Source organism: Diospyros lotus, chromosome 2, assembly GCF_014633365.1.
Source record: "Diospyros lotus cultivar Yz01 chromosome 2, ASM1463336v1, whole genome shotgun sequence".
NCBI classification, from domain to species: domain Eukaryota; kingdom Viridiplantae; phylum Streptophyta; class Magnoliopsida; order Ericales; family Ebenaceae; genus Diospyros; species Diospyros lotus.
This window is the reverse complement of record NC_068339.1, coordinates 25,369,094-25,385,711: the sequence shown is the minus strand read 5'-3', so window position 1 is coordinate 25,385,711 and position 16,618 is coordinate 25,369,094. Positions and strand designations below refer to the sequence as shown.

Here is a 16,618-nt window from a genome sequence, read left to right as displayed (position 1 = left end):
TAAGGAGGAAATTCACCGATAAAGATCAATGCACTCTATGAAAAGACACCATGGCTACTACGTAAGTAAATAGATGGATAAACTCTATGACCAAACGATGAGGAAGGGACAAATGGAAAAAACCTCAAGCTCCACCATTGATGTTGTTGGGCAAGAGCTCCCTTCTTTAGCTGTGTTACTCTCCGGATAACAGCAAGTAGTATGCATCATAATTTAAACAATCAAACTTCATTTTGGAAAAAAATCACCATTTAACAAAGTTGTTTTGAAATTGATTGATGCCATAGTGAATTAAAATTTTGATTCGTTCGTGCATACATGTAAATGCAAGTGCAAGTAATTACTAGTTCATTATTATCCTTAATCCTATTAATTGGTCTACAAATACGTACACACCCAAAGAACATTAATTCATTTTTTTCATTAGTACTTTAGCCTTGAATTTTCTCAATTAATGTCTCTAGGCAATTAAATTTTGAAGTAATTAACAATCAGATTAGTTTTTTGCTTGATATCATTCCAAACCATATTAACTTGTGTCAATGACAATAACATATAACTAGTTAGAACATTGCAAAAGAATTAAGAATGTGTGTTTGCTCATGATCGATGGGCTCAATTAATTAATTAATTTGGCATAAAGGATCACACAGGATAAGAACGGCGCAAGGACCCCCCTTGCAAAGGAAATATGCACAGAATTCATACTACCAGACAATTATAAGCAGGGGACAGACATATATAGGTCATAGTCAATATTATCCATTTATTTTTTGTTAAGTAGAAATGAACATTATTTTACCAGTAAATAAAATATACTTCTATAATCGGGAAAAACATAAAATAAAATAGGTCCCAGAAACATGATAACTTTCCTTGCAACCATGAAAGAGACAAAAATTTGGTTGCTTCAAATCACTGGACCACTGAGTTCATATAGATGTCTCAATCCACTGGGATAAGGATCCAAATTGTGTGGCACTAATCCTTATTCTTGTCATCTCAGCTTCACAACTGTTCCACCCACAACTGTTTTTTGATGTCACTGCTTTTATTGTTAAAGAAAATCTCCTTAGTTTATTCCCGTTGCATTATTGCCTAAATGATTGCTATGATTGGAGAAGTTATATCATGCATACAAAAAAGTTTGGATCTGTTAGACTTTGTATTTGTCATGTTTTTCAGAAAAAAATCATAACTGTTTATCTCAATCAGTGGAAACTGATAACACAAGCTGAAGCAACTCCTTATTTGACAGCTCAAACTGTGTAGATCATGTACACCATGAACAGAAGTTCGAAACTGTAAAAACTGATGCTAGAAACAATAGCATCCCACTCCTTTTTGTAAGCAAAGTTTCTGTAACTTCCTCAGATTAATTCTTATTGAATTTTGGAGTCATTTTACAGATGTGAGATTCTGATAGAACATCCAGGCCACTTTATTTGATGGATTTCCTACAAGAAATAAATAATAAACTTTGAAATTTTCAAAGGAAAATCAGTACTTGACTTTTGATCTGCAGGAAGAGGAGGCATTCTGAGCCACTACATATATAGAGATGTCACAGGTGGTGGTAGTGGTGGCTTTCACCTTCAACAACTTCAACACTCTGGCTTCCCCGTGCAGTGTTGTTGATGAAGTGAAATTCAGGCAGCCAGAAACAAGATCAGGCCCAAAATAAGGATTCGAAATCAAATTCTCTCCTATTACTTTCACAGTTGTGGCTACTTCATGCTTCCCTCGAGCTGGAATCTTGTCTGCTTGAATTGGTGCCTCGGCTACAAAATTCCCCCGGTAGCTCACGCGAGCAGAGCTGTTTTCGTACTTGTAGCTTGCGTAGTTGCGATTGTCGATTGTCACTTTAACTCCCAGTGTCACATTTACATCAAACAGAGGCACCCATTTTATGTATTCAAGGGTAACTTCATTAGTGACGATTCTTGGCTGTTTAGGCTTGAGTATGGTGAGGAACAGAACCACTGCAGCCACTAGAAAGGCGATCAAGAGAATCGCAGACACGCTGCAGCATATTTTCAGGGCCCTTCTAGGCTTCTTGTCGGCTCCCATGCTTTTTGGACAGTTGGGGATTCGAGAATTTGAGGATTGAGAGAGGTGATTTCAGGTTTAGAAGAGAAGAAAAAGGCCAACATGACGATGGTATCAAGGTGGTGCCAACATGACGATGGCATCAAGGTGGTTCGATTATGTAAAGATGTAAAAATTTCTGTTTTGTCGTTTTCTGTTGTTTTGTACAGAGATGACAGCACTGGAAATTTTTAAATTTTGAGCCGGCCACATGCTGATCTAATTGTTGTTGTTTTAATGGAAACGGCTAGACTCCATCGCCAAAAGCTTGTTTATGGAGAACGGATTTTGACCAACCATCTGAGGATGATACTGGAAAAAGAAAAACTGAGGTGCAATTTGGATAACCACGCTTGAAAAGACCGATCAATGAAATGGAAGTCCTAATTAATTATTAATCAGAACTCAGATTTCCCATCTATTACAAGAATTCATAACCAAGGTTCCATAGGCTTGCGCTTTGGCATTCCTAACATAGGCAAGTCCTTTATAAAGAATCAATGCCATGGGAAATGAGTTTAGGTTTGATTTGATCAGGGAGTCCTCCATGACATGGCTCCCACTTTGCGACAGTCAGGAGAGTCATAGTCATATTTGTACATAACCATCCCCTTGCTTTTTTTGGGCAGAGAGAGAGAGAGAGAGAGGAGGCATTTTCACAACTCAAACAAGAGACCTGATCAAGGTTTTGATATTTCAGAGAATGATCAAAGAATGTTAAATTTTAACCTGTAATAAGAGGGAAAACTGCATATTACAGCATTCAAAAGTGTTGCACTGCCATTCATACATGATCATAGCATACTGAGCATTCCTGTTCAGCTCCCAATCCCCGACGAAGAAAACAACAACAATCCCAAGCCCTTAATCCCTCTAGGTAGGCTACAGGAATTCTAACTCCAAATTCTTGAGAAGTCGCAAAATTTGCTTACTTTTCCATCATGATCATTTACGAATTTAATTTTCTACATTTTTATTTATTTGTGCTAAATCCAAAATAAAAGCAAAAAACCAAAGAACAAAGAACAAAAGATTGCAACCCCTGATCATTTCTTACATTTGTCACACCTTGCTAATCTCCGCCTAACTTCTGGAATCAACTCTCTGCTTGTGTCAATCTCACATAAAGAACACACTCTCTAAATATACACAAGTTTTCTCTCAATCAGCTGCATTTTCTTCGGAAGAGTTGTCATTGAACATTCTGAGAACAGGAAGGACACTACGATGTCTGATATGCTCGTTGAAGTTTCCCATCTTATCACCAAGTCAACAATTTTACATCACTTCTAAATTTTTAGGTCAGCATTGACCTCAACAAATTTCACCTTTGATTTTGCTGCTCGCGAAGACCTCGATGAGGAGGAAGACTTGGGGGAGGAATTTGACTTGGTTTTCTTCCTCTTTGGTTTCTTTGGAATGTTGGGCAGGTCCGTTGATGGTTGTTCTTTGAATAATTCAGATACTGACTGCTGGTCCATGGATTCAAAGTCTGTGACATGAAGATGATAGATCAAACGTAAGAATCTGTAAAGGTAGTAAGCAAAAGTGTACCATAACATAGGATGACTATATTACACAAAAGGCCAGAATCTAATGTGCTATCTCCAGTCTTTCACAAGCATCCATTCTTTTGCCAAAAGAATCGAAAAGAATGAATTCAAGATGAGGTTGGCTACATAGATTCTAGATTGACAATCATTTCTATTTATGACCATATCTTCAACAATCATGAGTTCAAGTTTCAATCAGTTGAATAAAGAATATTTGAGAAAAATAAAAGAAAAAGATGCTCCTATATATGGTGATTAGCTCGTGATGCCAATGAAATTATCTTTTGCGGAGAATTAGTGGAAATTTGGTCATTTGAAACTCTTCCTCTTTGTTATGAAGTCAACGACAGCACAACTGCAGAATTGGCGGAGAGATTAAAACTATCTGCAAGGTTTTGCAGCAATCATAATATGAGAACCACAGTATGCAAAGCCTATTAATCAACATTCTTGGATTGAACGAAGCTTCATAGATTCTTCTTTCCTTTTCTTTTTGGGTGATGAATACAAAGCTTTCTAGACTTCCATTGTGATAAAGTGATTCCTTATCATACAAGAGAGAAAAATGGCTCTGCCAAGACTGAACTCCAAATTTACCTTCAGAGAGGACAGGCCTATTATTTCCTCTCAATATAAAACCACCGGAAAAAGCTGGGTTTGCCTTTGTCTAATTAGATTTAGGAGGACTGCCCATGACATCAGAAGTAGTTCAATCAGTGTCCTAAAAGGCGGCCCTTGGCCACCGCGATTCAGGCCAAATCGGCACCTCTAGGTGCCGATCGGTGGCCCAGGCGGCTAGGTGCAGCCTGGGTTGCCGCTTGGCCTAGGCCGCCTAGCCGCCTGGGTCGCACACAACTTGGGCTGATTATCATTCCCCCTTTCTCTCGTCGTTACTCTCTCTCGCCGAACTTGTCAGTGCTGCTGATCTTGTCATTTCTCTCTTGCTTTCGATCTCGTTGTTTCTCTCTCTCTCACTACCGATCAGGCCGTTCTCTCCCTACCCGTTCTCGCTCTTCTTCCTTCGGTACGTATGGCCATCTTCCTCCTTGCTACTTGTTGCACCATCTTCGTCCTTGCTCTTTGCTACTTGTAGCAAGCAGCAAGCCATTTTCCTCCTTGCTAAAATTAAAAAAAAAAAAAAAATTGCTAAACACCCAACTAGCACCTAGCACGTTTTAGAATACTGAGTTCAATTGCTACCGCATAAGCCCCTCTCTCTCTCTCTATATATATACCCTAAATAATCATTCAATTCTTTGTAAAGCATAAACGATTTTAAATTCTTTGAAGATTCAAAGAGATACATGAAAGAAAATAGAAAGAGATGAAAGTGGACCTTGAGATGACCATGGGGATATTGCAGAACTGGAACCTCCTCTTGTTTCATGAAGATTGCCAATAGATGTTGCCGCGAAATCTGATGCAGTTCTGAATTCATTCATCTAATTTTGCAGCCAACCAAACGGCCAAAAATAACATTTAAACATATGATTAACCAATTTCCAGGCAAATGATCCAAAAGAAAAGGAAGAAACTGGAGAAAACATAAGTAACATCAATTTAAAATATGTACCCAACTAGGTGCACTTCCAGAAGGGCCATCCCACCCAATATGTGCCACATGTTTAACATCTGTTGGGTACCCAATTTCCATCTCACGCTCCTTTACAACTATAAAACAAAGGACATGCACAAAATATCAATTCGCCAAGAGCACCAAGTATCATCACAATGTAAAGGAAAATAACCCCAAAATAGATTCAATATAAGTACATACAAATTATACATAGAGGAGTTACCAAAGATTTGGGAGATGTACTTGAATCCTTTATAGATCCCTTTGATTTTTGTTGCCATGGTGAGAACCACAAGCTTAATCAATCAGCTACCCTCCTCCAAGGTATGATAGAGCAGAGAAGGAGAACACCCAGAAATGAGAATGAGGTGGTTTCTTTGCCTGTTAGAAAGAAAACATACTCAGAGACGGGTTTCCCTAATTCTTCACTTTTTCCCTATCAAAAAGTGAGCTCAGAGACAAGAAATAAAAAGGGTTACATGAGTATTACAGAAGGCAGAATAAGATGTGCTTGAAGAGCAGCTTGCCTGTGCAATGGTATTGGTATCAAACCATGGAATATGGAGGGCATAAAGGCATTTGGTTACCCCAAACCCCCAAAAGATGAAAGAATCAGCAAAATGCGGAGCCAACATTACCTTTCTAGAGAGAACTTGGGGTGATAAAAGGAGAAGCAACTTCTCCTCCTCCAACTAGTTTATGCATTTCATTGTTCCCCATCATCTTCTTCTTCAACAACTACCATTGAAGACGATTGAGATACTGCCCCAAAGAGGATCTTGAAGAAAACCCAGTAGTGCCAAACAAGAAAAAGCAGGAAAGAAATATCCAATGGTGGATTGATTCAGTGGAGAAGAAGAGGAGAGGAGGAGGACAAAGGGGAAAATGGGGGAGCAAGACAAAACATGGACAACCACAAACAAAAACCTCCCAAAAGAGAGGTAAGAGGTGGTTTTGAAGGAGAAGGGGAATATAGAATGGATTCCAACACGTAATAATATTAAAAAATAAATAAATCAATCAAACTCATTTCTTTATTGGGTTTTTTATTTGGGAGGCAATGGAGGGTTGGTGCCATGGCATAATATGGTGCAAATGTGCTTGCTGTTGAACGAGTAAATCGCGGGCCCCACTTCCTATTCCTGTCTTCACAGTGCCTCAACATAGGGAAAAACCTCTCTTTTTTTTTTTTTCCGGAAAATTTTTCTCAGAATAGAAAATGACAAGTTGTTTTGGTCCTTTGGACATTCTTTGCATAATTTTTTAAGAAAGACATCCATCCCATTCAAGCCAACTGTCAAGGAATTCATCTAGTCTTTCGTGCCATCCATATGACAATCCAATTCCTCAACATTATTACTCCTATTTATTTATTCCAAATGGGATTTCTGCAATCCCATTGAATCTATATGCTAATACTTTATCCTTATTAGAACCCTTCTTCTCCACTTCAAAACTCCATCTGTTGATCGGCCATGATTCAGTTCATGGGCTTCCTCAGCAACAGCAAAACCCCAGTTCCTGAAGATACATCCATGTGCTTATGTGTATATGTTGTTGCGCATATCCATAAAAATGATAAAAAAAAAAAAAAATTGAGTCAAATAAATTGACAAATAAATTTATAAAATAAAATTTAAAAGATTAAAATAATATTACATTATATTTTTTTAATATAATATGGATAAACGTATTTTAATTTTTTTAATTTTTATTTTATAAATCTATCCGTAAATCTGTCTCGCTTTATAAAATAACTCAAAAGATAAATATACAAAGATACGTTGTTGGAGTCACGTCTGATGAAAACGGACGTTGCTTGCAAGGCAGCGCTGCGACAGTCGTGGGATTAGCTCGTTGGAAATTTGCTTAATTAATGAATCTGATATAATTAATAAAAGGGCTGACCGAACATGAAGTGAGAGATTGAGACGTTTTGGTAGGTAAGATTGAGGTTTTTAGGTTTGTTATCCGAGACATAGACAGCTAGGAATTAAAGGAAATAATTAAGAGGCTGAGGCTTGCTTCGGAAATCAACCCTCGTGAGTCTAGTAGTAGTAGTAGTAGTAGTAGTAGTAGTAGTAATAGGATGTAAAATATTCTGTTGAGTAAGGATGAAAAATATTAATTGACAAATAATCTTTCATTATGATTCTAAGATCTACTAAACTTCTAATGTAAATTTTTTAAATAACAAAAAACTAAAATTTATATATTTGTGTGTGAGAGAGAGTACATGGCCATACATGAGCCCAAATTTTAAGACAATAATTTCTTAGGATTTTCTCGACAGCCTGGGTTTGAATGATGTGCTATCACTAATTTCTAAAATATTTAAATAAAATTGAGTAAATTATATGAAACCCGCTATATTTAGATCATGTGTAACTTATTCTCTGTATTTTCGATTGTATCAAAAAAACTCTTTACACTTTCAAAATGTTACAATCAACCACAATTTATTGTTATTTTATATAATTTTATATAATAATTCTACATATATAATTTTAATATATCAAAAAAATACAAAATCTTGCATTAATCAACCAATAGATTGCATAAAATTATGTAAAATAATAATAAATTATTGTTGATTGCAATATTTTGAAAGTGTAATGCGAATTTTTGATATAATCGAAAGCACAAGAGATAAGTTACATATGACCGAAAAATTTTATATAATTTACCCAATAAAATTTAAAAGCGAAGGAATCAATAATAATGTTATTATTAATGGTCTATCAAAAGTTACCCATAATGAGTGAGATGACTCGTGTATAAGCAAGTTTACATAATGGCATGATATTACAATTACATTAAATATTCCCTAGCGAGGGCAAAAGTTGAGCGTGACTTATTACTAGTTTAATCCATTAATTAGGGGGGAAAAGAAATCATAGCATCAATCTGGGGGCCAAATGGCAAATGGTTGAGCTGGCTGCTGCATATTGCAATCGGGGGACTGGTCAATGTGAACAACTCAATTCTTCATACGCCTCTTCTTTTAGGAACATATGAGAATAGTAGTTTCAAGATGGATAACTCTGCTAGTACTAATGCATCCACCAGCAGACTGCATTTTCCTCAAAGATGAAAAGCAAGCAAGAAGACGATAAAAACGAACGCCTGGCATGGCAATGGCATGAAAGGAATACGACATCAGAGGAAGGAGCACCACCAATGCCTGCCTGCCTGCCTGCCTGCCAATTTATAGACAAGGTGAAGGAGGTCACCATCATAAAATGTCATTGTGGGTGAATGAAGTCTGTTCAATCTGGTCTAGTTTCCTTCATTTCCATTTTTTTTTTTTTCAATTGATCGAGGCAGCAAACCAACTGGAATCCAGAGTATACATTACATTAAAGTAAATCGAGAGGAAGTGAATCCAGACAAACAACAGGAATTCCACCTTTTTTTAACTACTCATCTTGCAAGAAGTGTAATAACCCACACACAAAAATCAATACAAGGACCAACTAACCCAAAGGAACCACCACTACTAGATAATTAATTCCGTTTCTAAGAGATAGACACAGGGGATTTGCTACTTAGTAATAAACTCGGTTGTACTTCCTATCCTAGACTTCCCATAACTTGAAAGATGACACAGTTAAAGGCCCATCGATTCAGGTCTTTCGGGTTTAATCCCTGAGAACCATCATAACCTCCTTAGGAAGCTATGAGTCCATGAATGTTAAGCTTCAATTCATTTTTCTGGAGTGAGTACAAAACAAATCCTTCTATTATCCTGTTACACGCTAACACCGAATCCTCGTCCTCCTCCCAGTCAACAACCCTAAACACAATCTAGGACCTTTCCGAAACAATAGGCAATGAGAATGGGAAGAGTGCCATGAATGTAGAGATGGCATTACTGAAAAAGAATCAAACTTGAGAGTTGGTGAAATTACCAAAGAAAAAGAATTCAGTGGGATGCAAATAGATGTAAACTATGAAATATAAATCAGATGGATCCTTAGAAAAGTACAAAGTAAGGTTAGTTGCTAAGGGATATACCCAAACACATGAAGTAGATTATCTGGAAACATTTACTCCGGTGGCAAAAATGAACATTGTGAGGGTGCGCTATTGTCCTTAGCTGTTAATCTAGGTTGCTAACTGCAGCAATTTAAAAATACATTCTTACATGGGGACTTAGAGGAAGAAATCTATATGGAAATACCACCCAGGTTTAGACCAAAGACAAGAGAAAATGTAATATGCAAATTGAAAAAGACTTTATATGGACTAAATCAGTCACCAAAAGCATGGTTTGGTCGATTCACCAAAGTCATGCTTGGTATGGGATATAAACAAAGTCAAGGTGATCATACCCTATTTATATGTCACTCGGTCACAAGGGTATGAGATACAAACAAAGTCAAAATGATCACACCTTGTTTATACGTCACTTGACCATAAGGGAAGTGATTGCATTACTTGTTTATATGGATAATGTCATAGTAACAGGAAATGATATGGTTGGAATGGAAATGTTGAGAGGCTACTTGATCAAGGAATTAGGGATTAAGGAGCTGGGCATATTAAAACATTTTTTGAGTATTGAGGTGATTCATTCTAAACAAGGAATCTTTATCTCTCAATAAAAATATATACTTAACTTGTTGACTAAAACTGGAATGTTAGGAAGTAGGGCTTTTGACACACCAATTGAAACTAATCACAGGCAAAGAGATGTTCCAGAAGATGCTACCGTGGATAAAGGTTCTTATCAAAGGCTAGTGGGAAGGCCTATTTATCTCTCGCATACCCAGCCAAACATTGCTTATGCAGTGAGTGTGTCTAGTCAATTCATGCATAATCCTAAGGAAATTCACCTAAAAGCAATGTATAAGATCCTACATTATTTAAAGGGGACAACCAGGTAAAGGTATATTATTCAAGAAGGGGAAAGAGATGTCTCTTGAAGCTTATACCAATATTGACTATGCAGGATCAGTGGTTGATAAAAGATCACCATCAAGGTATTTCACATTCCTAGGGGATAATCTTGTGATTTGGAGAAACAAGAAAAAGTGTTATAGCCCAATCAAGTGCTGAAGTAAAGTTCAGATCAATAACCCTGAGAATACGTGAACTACTTTGGATCAAAATACTCTTGAAAGACCTAAGGATTAAGTGGACAACACCTATGAGGCTTTACTATAACGCCCTATTTTTTCCAAGCGTGTGCTAACTTGAGATTTCGGGGACATTTTTTTTTCCAACAATCATTTAACATACACTCTAACATAAATCAAACCCCAACAATCCCGATCTACCATCTCAGCATATTAACTTAAAAGAATAAGGTAAGACTAGAAATATCATCACATCAGTGAAAGCAAAATCGAAACCTCAAATTTCACATAATCAAATTCACTTTATTCATAACGTAGAAAACGAATCATCATTTGACATGACATTTTCAAAATAAAATACATAGAGACTTATCTCTCAACAACAACTACTAAACACCTCTAACAATAGACAAAATATAAGCTAAAGATCACCAACGTAAATGACGGCTACATCTCGATAACCTCTTTTTCTTTAGCGCCGCTACTTTCACCTGGAACGTTTGAATATTCCAGTGACATAATCCAAATTAGATACTAAATCATTTAAGTGAGAGTTCAAATACATTTTCATGAATATATGCAAGACCATGAAACAAAATCGACATATCCCGACAGGCTCCAACCCAAAAAAATCCCACATAGCACTTAACCCTAATCGGAGAAAATGCAATATCTCTAAAGACAACACAACCTCATCAACACATTGGTATAACATAATCCTACTTAAGAAGGACAATTTCAATGCACGAACCCGGGTATCACCCCTATATCATGTTAGGCATTACCAGTGTTCTAAAAAGCCCTAGGCGCTAGTTAGGCGCCAAGCTGGGGCCTAGCGCCTAGGGGGCCTAGGAAAACTGCTGTTTTTTTTTTTTTTTAAACTTTGTGATGTAATTTGATAGTAAGAAAACAATATTTTAATTTAATCATACAATCAATACTATAAGCAAGCAGCTAAGTGGATTTCTTGAAAATATTATTGAATATATATAATTAATAATATAAATTAAATATAAATCTAATAATTATATATAAATAGAAAAGAAAAATAAAATGAAATGAAAAATAAAAAACAAAAAATAGAAACCGAAACAAAAATGCAGGCGTAACAAACGCCCCAATAACCAGAGAAAGAGAGAGGTTACGACGGAGATGAAGCTTGCCATGGCGGAGATGGAGCTCGACGGCGAGGATGGGGGCGGGGGCGATGATGCTGAGGAAACGAAGACGAGGAGGACGCGACGGATAAGAGGTGGTGACGATGAAGCTTAGCGGCAAGGATGGAGCTAGACGCAACGACGACGATGAGCTACTAGCGGGTCGATAAAGCTTGGCGACATTAAGGAGGCAGCAACGGCCTTGGAGTGAGAAGAGAGTGAGAGGGGGAGACGCTGAGAGGTTCAATTTAATGATTTAGCAAAAAAAAAAAAAAAACTAAAAATAGCTAATATTTAAAGCCAACAAATTGGGCGCTTAGGTGCGCTGGCTGACTAGGCGCTGCCTAGGCCGTCTAGGAGCCCAAGCCGATCGATTACTCGGGCTGGTGCCTAGGCGGCTTGACTAGGGCAATTTCGGGGCGACCAGCAGCCGCCTAGCGCTTAGGTGGCCGCCTAGGCCGATTTTTAGAACACTGGGCATTACGCTCTCACTCAAAAGCATTTCGGATCTCAACACAACCCTAGTCGCGAGATGATCAGTACTATTCCTGGAATTCAACGTCCACCTAGGCAATAGTGCTATTTCTCAAAGGAATCCAGAGTGGTGTCCACTCTCAGCCCTGCCACTTAAGTCAACATTCGGGGTGGTGTCCACTCTCAGCCCCGCCACTTGAGTACCATAAGGTGAAGTCCGTCTCAACCCTGTCCCAAGTAGGTCACATAGCATTAATCCTTGGCATACATCCCGAGTGCTATTACTCAAGTGCCACAACACAGGTTGACTACCCACATCCCACAAGGACATCACACAAACATGCTAATGTCACTATCACAGACCATGTATCATATAAAAACCAACATTTCCATGCACATAATTTAAAGTACAAAATTCAATGTACATGTAAATAACCACTTTGGATGAACCATCTCTATGCAAACAAACTATAACATACCAAATCATTTGTATAAACAAATCATGTATAGGTTCAAACCACCCAAAATAAAACCAAGTTTTTAAGTAAGAACACTCACAGTAAACTAAGTTTTCGGTAGAACCACTTATAATAAAACAAAACTTCGATTAGGAACTCTTCACAGTAAAACATAACTTCGGTTAAGAACTCTCACCTTAAACTTATCTCATACCACCTCGATTCTCGTCCATAACCTTGATTTTGCTCCGACTTTCCTTCTTCCTTTTGCAAATTTCTCTCATGTTTCTCAAGCACAAATCCTTTACCTCAATCTCTCTCAATGGAATGGTTTTAGGAACAATCTCATGGCCCTATTTATAGGCTTGGACTCCAAAGTGATCCAAAGCTAGAATTGATTAACTTTTGAAATCCACAATCATAACTCTTACTAATTCACCATACCTCACATCACTTCAACATATCTCACATCATCTTATCATATCTCACATCACCTTAAGGCCATACCCTCAATTAATTTCATAATCTCATTTTAGACTTTACACAATTTCTATTACACCATCAAATATCGAATTAATAATCATCGAGATACTTAAAATCCAAAATTAATAATTTCAAGTTTACTAATAAGTGTGTTTTATCTCTGCACCCTCACAGGATCTTTGTTTCATCCCGAAATCACTTCATAGTTGATTCTTACATAAAACCGCAGTCCCTTAAGGGTTTCGTTAACTTTCCAGAAGTCCCCTACGACGATTCAATTTTTCAGCCTGAATCACAATTGTATCGAAAATAGTCTTGATTCCGATTTCTTTAAATACCATAAATCTCGTCTCGGGATGCTTGTCAATATCATATCATTTTCCTTAGACATCAAGATTTCAGGGCACTCCCTGCGATCGATTCGGCGACTTATTTTTACTATCAAGTCAATTATCAGTATTTTAAACTCACTTAACTTATGTGGCAACCTTATGACAATATGAGGCATTACATTTATTATGACAATAAATCTGTTATTGGCATTGCTTATAATCCGATACAACATGATCGGACAAAGCATGTTGAAGTAGACAAACATTTCATAAAAGAGAAGCTAGATAGTGACATAATTTGCACACCCTTTGTGTTTACCGGTGATCAATTTGTAGATATTCTTACAAATGGTATGCCTAGTCCTATGTGCCAAAGGTTATTGAACAAGATTGGAATGCAAGACATTCACTCACAATCTCGAGGATAAGTGTTAGAAAATACCGAGATTCCCATTTATATTCAAGGATTTATTTGCTTGATTTGTATTTCCATATTTTCTTTCTATTCCTTTACCTAGGAGATTCTATCTTGATTGTATCTTGTAAATCTTTCTTAATTTCAGCAGGAGCTAGATTAGGAAACTGCCTAAGATAAAAGACTAAGATTAGCCTTTAGCAACTGTATATAATCTTGTAACCCTGCAATAAGGAATGAGATTGGTTTTCCCCAGCTACTTTTGACACTTACTGTTAATATTCATGAGCACGATATCACACTCAGTTACCAAACACTGCTTTTTTAACATTGCTTCCCAGCACAGTACAAAAACACATAACACAGCACAATAATACCAAACAGGCCCTAGAAGGCATAGACACTTCATTTTAAGAGTCATACTCATGCTTGATACGTGTTGGACACAAAAATTCATCAGGTGCTTTGAAGCACACGAGGCAAATCAAATGGCATGTTCTAGTTTTTTATTATTATATTTTTGTTTTAACATGTCAAGAATTCACAGTTCATGGATGATGTGCATGTAACACGATTTTAATAGAGCTTTTAAAGTTTTTTCTAAGGAAAAAGCTCGAATTACAATAAGACTCTTGAGGAAAAAATAATAACATATTTGAGCTTAATCACAACCCCAAAGAAAAGAAGATATTTCTTTTTTGTATGTTCAATTACACATATATTATCTTTATTGTAGTTTTTAATGGTATCTTTATGATGAAATAATGATATTTGTAGTAATTTTTTATCATATAAAATGAATGGGATCTAAATATTTAATTACCAACACTTTTCTAATATTTTTAATGCTCTTTGGAAATTGTATTCAAGGACATTCCCAATAACAACAGCAATACCACGTCTTAATCCCATTAGGTCAACTACATGGGTTTCAAAATCACCAATCATCTCTATCCATGATCATTTCTTGCCATTATGTCTCATGTTATGCCTAAACCTAATAGTTTTTTTGTCAAATTTTTTCTTTAATCTCCTCTGTCTTAAGCAATAAACTTCTTTCATTTCATGCACCTGTTCATAAAAACGTCTTTTGGTCTACTTCATGAACAATACTAATAAAAGTATAATATATATTATATACCTCCAATATTTGTGTTCTTTATTTCTTCAAATTGCCATATCCAGTTTATTGCATATTTATATCTGTAACCACAACTGCATTTGGTGGTTCATAGACTATTGCCAAGGGGATCACACAATTTGCTAGGAAAAGGAAATGCTTGGTAAAGTGAAACAACATTCCTTTATGCTTTAAAGTTGATTCTGGATTTATATAATTAAACAATTTGACCTACACTTGATATATGGTGGCACGAGCGAACAACATCCTTCATCAAAAAAAAACAAAAGAGCACTGTTAAAAGGTCAACATTACCCCTTCTGTGTGTTTTAATTATTCTTTTGTCCTCAATTCCCATTTTGTTGTGGTGTTAGAGAACTAACCTATACGTAGTATAAGAGGACAGGAAAGGATGCTTTTCTACTTAACAACAAGAATGAAGTGATGGAATGAGGAAAACTATTACAATTCAAAACTCATCCAGAAAGCAAGAAGCTGAGAAATACAAGTAGAATAACCATGGACTCGCGGCAATATAAAATCAGCATTTGTTTCACCTTCAAAATTTACTGGCAGGAAAATATACTTTAGGAAAATTCAAGCCTTTTTTTCAGATAAATTCATCAAAATTCAAGCATTCATCAAACTGCCATCAGGCAGGACCTAGTCCACTTCACAGATCAACTAATGGAAATCTCTTACCTATTATTAGAGACAAACAAGTGATATCTTTGGCCTCACTGCCAACTCGAAGGCCAGTACATGTGAATTCCGTAACCCGTCTTCCAGTTATCCAAGGAAACAACTTTCTTAACCGCCCAAAATGAAACGAACAGCGCTACGATCATAATCAGCCGCTGCGCAGTCACATTCCTCACCTTCACAAGCACATGAGTCATTAAAGCCAACAGCAGCCCAACAATTGTATACAGAAACCCAATTGCAAAGCCCTCAGCTCCGAGCTGCATTCCCGAGCCCTGGTAGAAGAAAATTAGCCGCGATGGATCATTCCGGTCGGCCAAAAACATAGGCATCTTCCGAATTATATTATGCATAGACCCTGAAACACTGAAGAAGTACACAAACACAGCTCCGGCCATCCAGATCTTGCGATCGTGCAATAGGGTCTCACCGGCGATCACTTTTTTTACCATAAATGGCAACCAAATCAACACTACTGCAAAGATCACCATCAGCTGTTTCTTGGAGAACAGCGGGGGACGATGGATGGGTCCAACAGTGAGTTTCGTTTTCGATTCGACGAATTCGGCCATGGATTCGGCGAGTCGCGAGAAGTCTCCGGCGTCCATTTGTTGGCTATCGTCCTTGACGTTGCGAGCGGTGGCCGGGACGAGGCGGATGTGGGGGAGGGAGTTGACGCCGAAAGCGGAAAAAGTGGATTGGGACTCCCGGAATTCGACGTCGCAAAAGAAGAGCTTGGAACGAGACGATGGATTGTCTTCATTGTTGGCGATGAAGGAAGAGGCGACGAGGGCGAACTCAGATCGGAGGGCCTTGAGTTGGAGCTCGGTCTTGCTGTGGAGCTGGGTGGCATCGAAGAAGATGAGGAGGGAGAAGGGGCGAGGGGGTTTGGTGGCGGTGAGGAGGCGGTTGAATAGATGGTCGTTGAGGTGGATCACGCCGGAGTCGGATTGAGATTGGAGGGCGAGAAGCTCGGCGACGACGTCAGAGCCGTCGGCGGAGGCGGAGGCGGCGGCGGCAGCGAGAGAGGAGAGGGTTAGGAGGAGAGACAAATGGAGCGTCGAGATCGCCATTTTCAGGGGGGTGCAGTTGGCCTTTGGAATGCGATCTGGCGGATCTGCAGACTAGGGTTCTGTTTTTAAGACCGAGTCCACGAATCACGATGACTTTGAGGGAAGG

At 37.8% G+C, this 16,618-nt stretch overlaps 3 protein-coding genes across 9 annotated transcripts; all 3 read right to left on the bottom strand.

Annotated features, from left to right (window-relative positions):
* Positions 1–1,500: 1,500 nt before the first annotated feature.
* On the bottom strand, positions 1,501–2,070 carry LOC127794739 (uncharacterized). The gene has a single exon (XM_052325986.1). The coding sequence runs from the start codon at positions 2,068–2,070 to the stop codon at positions 1,501–1,503; it is 570 nt and encodes a 189-aa protein (XP_052181946.1).
* Positions 2,071–3,018: 948 nt separating this feature from the next.
* LOC127793888 (CRIB domain-containing protein RIC10-like) lies at positions 3,019–6,194 on the bottom strand. 4 transcript variants are annotated; one of them, XM_052324666.1, is made up of 6 exons: positions 5,856–6,194; positions 5,708–5,744; positions 5,441–5,598; positions 5,215–5,312; positions 4,978–5,083; positions 3,019–3,580 (listed from the first exon to the last, which is right to left on the bottom strand). In XM_052324666.1, the coding sequence occupies exons 3-6, from the start codon at positions 5,496–5,498 to the stop codon at positions 3,378–3,380; spliced, it is 465 nt and encodes a 154-aa protein (XP_052180626.1). In that variant the 5' UTR covers positions 5,499–5,598; positions 5,708–5,744; positions 5,856–6,194; the 3' UTR covers positions 3,019–3,377. The 4 variants fall into 4 exon arrangements, with proteins under 4 accessions (XP_052180626.1, XP_052180625.1, XP_052180627.1 ...); XM_052324665.1 differs by having other exon boundaries at positions 5,697–5,744; positions 5,856–6,193; XM_052324667.1 differs by lacking the exon at positions 5,708–5,744 and having other exon boundaries at positions 5,745–6,193.
* Positions 6,195–7,941: 1,747 nt separating this feature from the next.
* LOC127794503 (probable dolichyl-diphosphooligosaccharide--protein glycosyltransferase subunit 3B) lies at positions 7,942–16,614 on the bottom strand. 4 transcript variants are annotated; one of them, XM_052325659.1, is made up of 2 exons: positions 15,440–16,614; positions 7,942–8,413 (listed from the first exon to the last, which is right to left on the bottom strand). In XM_052325659.1, exon 1 carries the CDS (start codon positions 16,510–16,512, stop codon positions 15,475–15,477), a length of 1,038 nt encoding a protein of 345 aa, XP_052181619.1. In that variant the 5' UTR covers positions 16,513–16,614; the 3' UTR covers positions 7,942–8,413; positions 15,440–15,474. The 4 variants fall into 4 exon arrangements, with proteins under 4 accessions (XP_052181619.1, XP_052181618.1, XP_052181616.1 ...); XM_052325658.1 differs by having other exon boundaries at positions 7,942–8,409; XM_052325656.1 differs by having other exon boundaries at positions 7,942–8,417; positions 15,440–16,613.
* Positions 16,615–16,618: the final 4 nt, after the last annotated feature.

Excerpts from the sequence above, each read along its gene's own strand:
- LOC127794739 (XM_052325986.1), bottom strand. The coding sequence starts at position 2,070 with ATGGGAGCCGACAAGAAGCCTAGAAGGGCCCTGAAAATATGCTGCAGC.
- LOC127793888 (XM_052324666.1), bottom strand. The coding sequence starts at position 5,498 with ATGGCAACAAAAATCAAAGGGATCTATAAAGGATTCAAGTACATCTCC. Across the intron at positions 5,313-5,440 it reads GTACATCTCCCAAATCTTTG|TTGTAAAGGAGCGTGAGATG; the intron begins GTAACTCCTCTA and ends TTTGTTTTATAG. Across the intron at positions 3,581-4,977 it reads ATCCCCATGGTCATCTCAAG|ACTTTGAATCCATGGACCAG; the intron begins GTCCACTTTCAT and ends TTCATGTCACAG.
- LOC127794503 (XM_052325659.1), bottom strand. The coding sequence starts at position 16,512 with ATGGCGATCTCGACGCTCCATTTGTCTCTCCTCCTAACCCTCTCCTCT.